Below are 7,143 nucleotides of genomic sequence, written 5' to 3' on the forward strand. Positions count from 1 at the left end.
ATAGACTTCAGACGATAATACACTGCGTATACTCTGAAGAATTTAGTTGAAGAATTCGAAGGCTCTGAAGCAAGGTTTGCAATCATTGTTGTTGCTTGTCCCCGTATTGCTGTTCGTGTTGAAGACACCAGAGACAACACAATGTGTTGTTGAAGATCTTTTCTGTCTCTTTTATTTAGGCTACGGGAGTTGCATCCAATTTTTTTTATACTCAGTTGTATTTTAGGATGCAAGTTTGATTTTCAATGTGTTGAGAAATTTAGAATTTATTGACTTTTCGTAAAATCACTAGGATTATCTTTGTAAGACCGATCTTACGTTTACTAGTGATATTTAGCCCTAAGGCACCCACACGAGTTTTATACTCGTGCAAAATTTATTACTTGTGTTTTATTTACGCTTTAAATTTCCGCTGCACTGTGTTGTCTGTGGTGTTACGACATGAAGAACAACAATGTTTTATATTACATAACCAACCACGTACACCGTTTATTTCACGTGGTATCAGAGCCACCACTTGACTTTACTAAGTGAGTTCCTGGTTTGTGTTACAGGTTAGTTATGGACACTGCGTATACAAGTGCTATACGTCCACCTATATTGGATGGGACAAACTACGTCCCTTGGAAATTGAAGATGAGCATGTATATTCAATCCATTAAGTCTAGGGCTTGACAACGTGTTTTAGATGGTTGGACACCACCTATGAGAGATGATGATGTGCCCGGACCAAAGCCAAGAGCACAATGGACAGCTGAAGAAAACACTGCGGCTATTTTTAATGCTAAAGCTCTTAATGCTATGTTTGTTTCTGTTGACATGAATATGTTTAATCTAATTGGTACTTGTACTTGTGCTAGGGATGCTTGGGAGAAACTATAAACTCATTGTAAAGGCTCGGCAAGTGTCAAGAAGACAAGGATGCGTCTCATAACTTCAAAATTTGAGAAAATGAGAATGGAAGAATCAGAGACCATCATGGAATACAATGGAAGATTGAAAAGTCTTGCAAACGAAGCCTTTACTCTTGGTGATCCTATTTCGAACAAAAGACTTGTATCCAAAGTGCTTCGTTCAGTTCCCAAAAGATTTCACACCAAGGTTTGTGCTAAAGATGAATCCAAAGATACGTCTATAATGGGTTTGGATGAGTTAATTAGTTCTCTTCGCACATATGAAATGGAGATGGAAGATGAAGATGACTCGAAAGGTAAGTCTATTGTTTTTCAAGTATCTAACGATGTTTACAATGATTTTGTTGAAGTCAAACAGGAAGTAAAGGATTCTGATCTTGAGGAAAATTCTATTGCCTTGATCTCAAAGAAATTTATAGATTATCTCAAGGTAATGAAAGAAAAGAAGGATGTGAAAAGTGCACAACCATCAAAGTTTCCTAAACTGCCTACTTCAGAGAAACCTCAAAAACCTGCTACTACTAGAGGACCTCGACAAAGGTATGAAGGTAAGGTTCAGTCCTCAAGTAAAAATTTTGATAATGTTCAATGCAGGGAATGTAAGGGATATGGCCACTATGCTTATGAATGCGCAAATTGTCTTCGAAAAGGTATGAATGTTTCTCTGAGTGATGATGATTCTGAAGAAGATCAAGAAAAGGTTGAACAGGCAGATCTCATATCTTTTACTGCCTTACTGGAAAGTAAGAAAAATTTTCAGATTAATCCTCTCGGTGTTGGCTCCGGTGTTGCAATACCTGGACGCAACACAATTCAAAAATCTGTTTGTTTTGTTGCTTCTAACCTTGATAATTCCAGTGATCATGAAGAATAGGTAGCTGATGCTTATACTCTAAAAGGTATTCAAAAACTTTATGAAGAGTTGTACTGTGATTGGATCAAGAGGAATCAATTAAATACAATTCTCACCAAAGAGAATACTGAATTAAAAGCTGATTTGGCTAGACTGGAAGTCATCATGAGTAAGAAAGATTTGGAATTAGGGTTGCTGAATTCAGAACTTGAAAAAGCAAAAACAACTCTTTCTGGTTTTAATTCAAGTTCACACAAACTTGATACTCTTTTGTCTATGGGTAAGAATGATAATTTTGGACTTGGATTCAAAGAAAGTGTTTTTGAAACTGATGAATCTTCCAAAACACCAGTGTTTGTGAAGAAAGGTAATGATTCCTTGATTTATCCTTCAACAGCTTCGAAAGGTAAGAAACCCATTGTTGAGAAAAATAATTCTGTCCCAAAGCCAAAACAATGGAAACGTCCTTTTGTGTGTCACTATTGTCTCAAACCTGGTCATATCAGGCTTTTTTGTCGAAAGCTGAAGAATGACTATGTTTTGTGGGAATCTAAGCAGGTGTTGCCCCCCGTGTTGCACAAAACCAAGAGCAACACTGGCAGAAAGAGGCCCACTATGAAGAAAGTTTGGATACAAAAGTCTGATGCTAGATATTTTGTTATTTATACGTCCTTGAAAGCTAATACTGCAGGTAATTGGTATTTTGATAGTGGAAGCTCACGGCATATGACAGGTTTGAAAGATCACCTCACGGACTACATTGAACAAAATGGTGGAAGAGTGACCTATGGAGGTGGTGCAAAAGGAAGAATTGTTGGCAAAGGAACACTCAATGTTGAAGGATTTCCAAAGTTTCATAACGTCTTACACGTTGAAGGACTTATTGCAAATTTAATCTCAATTAGTGAACTGTGTGATGATGATTTGCATGTGAAGTTTGATAAGAATACTTGTGAAGTGTTTGATAATACTAATCATTGTATTATAATAGGTACAAGATCAGTTGATAATTGCTACCAACTTGGTGAGGAATTGGCATGTAGACACTCAAAAATTGATGAGTTTAGTCTATGGCACCAAAAACTTGGTCATGTGAATTTCAATACTTTAAAAAATTTGAGTAAGTTTGAAGCTGTCAGAGGTCTTCCAAATCTAAAGTCTGGTGTTCCATATGTTTGTGGTGCATGCCAAAAAGGTAAGCAAACCCGTGTTGTGCATCCCGTGTTACAACACCGTGGGATAACACAGTGTCTTGAACTTTTACACATGGATTTGATGGGTCCCATGGAAGTCGAAAGCCATGAAGGTAAAAAGTATTCCTTGGTATGTGTTGATGATTTTTCTCGTTTTACATGGGTAAGATTTCTTAGAGAAAAATCAGATACGTTGATGTGTTTAAAAAGTTGTTTACCAAGATTACTAACCTACATACGTTGACAGTAGCAAGGATCAGAACTGATCATGGAAAAGAATTTGAGAACTCGTCTTTTTCTTCTTTGTGTGATAAGAAGGGCATCTCACAGGAGTTCTCAGCTCCAAAAACTCCTCAACAGAATGGTATTGTTGAAAGGAAGAATAGGACATTGCAGGAGATGGCTAGGGTGATGATGAGCTCAAAAAATATCTCCAAGAGATTTTGGGCAGCATTGAACACAACGTGCCATATTTTCAATCGTGTTTATTTAAGAAGTGGTTCTTCGATGACTTCCTATGAAATTCTCATGGGAAAGAGACCAAATCTTAATTACTTTCATATATTTGGCTGTGTGTGTTATGTTTTGAATGATAGAAATCACCTAGCAAAATTTGATTCTAAGAGTGATAAGTGTTTGTTCCTTGGTTATTCTATTAATAGTCGTGTATATAAGATGTATAACCTTAGGACCAGAACAATTATGAAATCTATTAATGTTGTTTTTTATGATGGTGCAGATCTCAAAGGAAATACTGCTGAAGATGATGTTGAAGGCTTGCTGGAAATTCCTTCCAAAGAACACAGTGTTGTCCCAGATGTTACAACACCAAACACAACAATGGTTCCTTCAAAAACTGTTCATGAGGAAAATTTCCAAAATAATGAGGAAGCTGAGATGATTACTGAAAAGGACATTCCAAGCAAGATACAGAAGAATCATCCATCATCACAGATTATTGGAGATGTTCATGGAACAAGGCACACTCGAGCAAAGGACAAAGTTGACTACCGCAATATGGTTGAGTTAGTATGCATGAGTTTCGTGTACTCACAGGTAATGCATTCGTGTTTTGTTTCCAATATTGAACCCAAGAATGTCAACGATGCTTTGAATGATGAATTTTGGGTAAATTCCATGCATGAAGAACTTGAGCAATTTGTCCGAAATGATGTTTGGTTTTTAGTTCCACCACCTGATCATGATAATGTTATTGGTACAAAATGGATTTTCAAAAATAAAACTGATGAAACAGAAAACATCATTAGGAATAAAGCAAGGTTGGTTGCTTAAGGGTATACGCAGGTTGAGGGGGTTGATTTTGATGAGACCTTCGCTCCTGTTGCCCGCATTGAGTCAGTTCGACTATTGCTAACTATTGCATGTCATATGGGTATAAAACTTTACCAAATGGATGTGAAGAGTGCATTTTTGAATGATGTTTTAAATTAGAAAGTGTATGTGAAGCAACCCAAAGGCTTTGAGAATTCACACCACTTGGATCATGTTTACAAGTTGAAGAAGGCACTCTATAGCTTGAAGCAAGCTCCTCGAGCATGGTATGGTAGGTTGACCGAGTACTTGCTCGAAATTGGCTTCAAACGTGGTGAGGTTGACAAAACTCTTTTTATTCAAAAGGCCAAAGGTGAAATTCTTATTTGTCAAGTTTATGTGGATGACATTATCTTTGGTGTCTCTTCTCAAAAGCATGTTGATAGTTTTGTTGATTGCATGTCTTCTACTTTTGAAATGAGCATGGTAGGAGAGTTAACTTTTTTCCTTGGTCTACAAGTTAAGCAATTAAATGATGGGATTTTTCTCTGTCAAAGCAAGTATGCAAAGAATTTGGTGAAAAAGTTTTGCAAAGAGAATGTTAAGAACATGAAAACTCCTATGGGTTTGAGTGAAAATTAGGAAAAGACAGTATTGCGGCTGGTGTTGACAACACCATGTATCGCAGCATGATAGGGAGTCTTTTATATTTGACTGCTAGTCGTCCTGATATCATGTTTAGTGTGTGTTTATGTGCTAGGTACCAATCTGATCCAAAGGTAACCCATTTAAAAGCTGTTATGAGAATTTTGAAATATGTTTCGGGTACATTGGATTTGGGATTGTGGTACACAAGGAAAACCAACACTAACCTTGTAGGTTTTAGTGATGCTGATTGGGCTGGTGACGTAAATGATAAAAAGAGCACTACAGGTGGGTGTTTTTATCTTGGCAATAATGTGGTTTTATGGTATAGTCGTAAGTAAAACTGTGTGTCACTTTTGACTGCTGAATCTGAATATGTGGCAGCCGGAAGTTGTTGTTCACAACTTCTTTGGATGAACCAAATGATTGAAGACTATGGTTTTAAGAGTGAACCTCCCATTGTTTATTGTGATAATTCGAGTGCTATTGATATATCAAAGAATACAGTCCAACACTCACGCACAAAACACATTGACATTCATCATCACTTTATTCAAGATTTGGTAGAAAAATGTATGATTCGAATAGAGTTTGTTGGAACCAATAACCAATTGGCAGATATTTTTACTAAAGCATTAGATCATGAGAGATTCTCAACCCTTCGGAGGTCTCTTAGCATGTGTGCATTATAATCCATTGCATGTGTTGTCTTCGGTGTTATAACACTACGGACAACACTGTTGTTTTCCTTGTCATGCATTTTAGGACTTTTAGGCATTTTTCACTCACGTTGTTTTTGTATAGTGCTTAAATCTCTATTACAATGATTCAATTGATGCCAAGTTTTTCTGCAAAAATATTTTTGGCATACTGACCCTTTTGGATTATAACTCTGATTAAACCACCAAGTAGTTGAGGAATGTACGTGTATTTCATGTTCTTGTTCCATGTGAAAGGTGGTCTCGCACTTTCAGTATTAAAATCTTTTATGAAGTTTGTTGACCAATGTCATAAACACAAACTTTGTCAAATCGGAAGAAAATGAAAAAAGCTACCTAGTTGAGTCCAATAAAGACTGTTCAATTAGTGTGAAGCTACCACTTCTAAAATTTTGTCTATTAAGGGTAATCAAGTGTGCAGAATTCAAAATACTTTTTAAAAACTTTGGTGTTGTTGATGATGTTGTCAACACGAGAGACAACACTACTTCAGTAAACATATCTCTTGCATGAGATTGCATTTTTAATTTCTGTCACACTGTGTTTAGGCATAAAATAGGACATGTATCTGCATTTTTGCTAATAGGGGTCTGTTTCTGGTTAAGGTTCTAAATAGAAAAATTTTGATGAATTACCCTATTTACTGAAAATTGAATTTTTGTGATTGATTTTTGTTTCAGTGGAGTTAAGCCGATGTGGAGTTAATCTTGGAAGATTTGGGCTGAAATATCTATCTTAGATTATTGCCTTATTTATGGGATTTTATCTCTTTTAATCTCGGTTTTTTTATTTTTGTCCGTTAGGAAAGTTACCGTTGTAACCTGAGGGAGATCAGGGATCAGGGTAATTATGAGTTTGTTAAGATTTTCTTACCGTTTGAGATAAGGGTTCTATATATATGAATTTTAATAATTATCGGGCATTATCCTTGTTTAACAATTCTTGTTCCCGATTGAGTTTTCTGCAAAAACCCTACCCTTCTCTCACTTTCAATTTTTACTTGCAATGGCTGGTTTTGATCCACAGGATATTAGAAGCGAGATGGGCCACAAAGAACCTGATGTTGCTGCCGGTGTTACAACACCGGAAAACCCATCCTCCACTTCTTCTCTGCCGATAGTTCCAGTCCCCATGGAACCTGTTCCTCTCGTAGTTCTCATGCCTGGAGAACCCGGGAATGCCATTGATGTGGAGAATCCTCTTGATTTATCCGTTCTGAACAGAGTTAATCCACCGGCACCGATGGCTCGCCGATCAAAGAGGCAAGCAGGTTTTAATCCCGATTTTACTCAATCCAAGCATTTTTACAAGGGTCCCCGCATATCCATGGCTGAAGAGGATCGTAGCTCCGGTGATGATTCTGGTGATGCCAACTACGAATTTGTGGCAAGTAAGAAACCCTCATCTACTGCTGCTTTTGCATCTGCCTCTGCTCCCATTATTGCATCCGCTTCTGAGAGTGATGATTCACACTCTTCTGATGCTGTTCCTCCTAAGGACATTCCAGTAGCTACTGTGCCTCAAGCAAGTGTTGATTCGGATGGAGA

General features: G+C 37.2%; 1 protein-coding gene across 1 annotated transcript; it reads left to right on the plus strand.

Moving 5' to 3' along the window:
- The first annotated feature begins 951 nt into the window (after positions 1-951).
- LOC140878521 (uncharacterized) lies at positions 952-6,335 on the plus strand. Its single transcript, XM_073282120.1, has 9 exons — positions 952-1,454; positions 1,509-1,737; positions 1,789-2,806; positions 2,963-3,073; positions 3,208-3,324; positions 3,700-3,989; positions 4,413-4,524; positions 5,112-5,165; positions 6,277-6,335. The coding sequence occupies exons 1-9, from the start codon at positions 952-954 to the stop codon at positions 6,333-6,335; spliced, it is 2,493 nt and encodes an 830-aa protein (XP_073138221.1).
- The last annotated feature ends 808 nt before the right edge of the window (positions 6,336-7,143 follow it).

Source organism: Henckelia pumila, chromosome 2, assembly GCF_033568475.1.
Source record: "Henckelia pumila isolate YLH828 chromosome 2, ASM3356847v2, whole genome shotgun sequence".
Lineage (NCBI taxonomy): Eukaryota > Viridiplantae > Streptophyta > Magnoliopsida > Lamiales > Gesneriaceae > Henckelia > Henckelia pumila.

Excerpts from the sequence above, each read along its gene's own strand:
- LOC140878521 (XM_073282120.1), top strand. The coding sequence starts at position 952 with ATGAGAATGGAAGAATCAGAGACCATCATGGAATACAATGGAAGATTG. Across the intron at positions 3,074-3,207 it reads GGAAGTCGAAAGCCATGAAG|TAGCAAGGATCAGAACTGAT; the intron begins GTAAAAAGTATT and ends ATACGTTGACAG. Across the intron at positions 3,325-3,699 it reads AAAAACTCCTCAACAGAATG|ATCTCAAAGGAAATACTGCT; the intron begins GTATTGTTGAAA and ends ATGATGGTGCAG.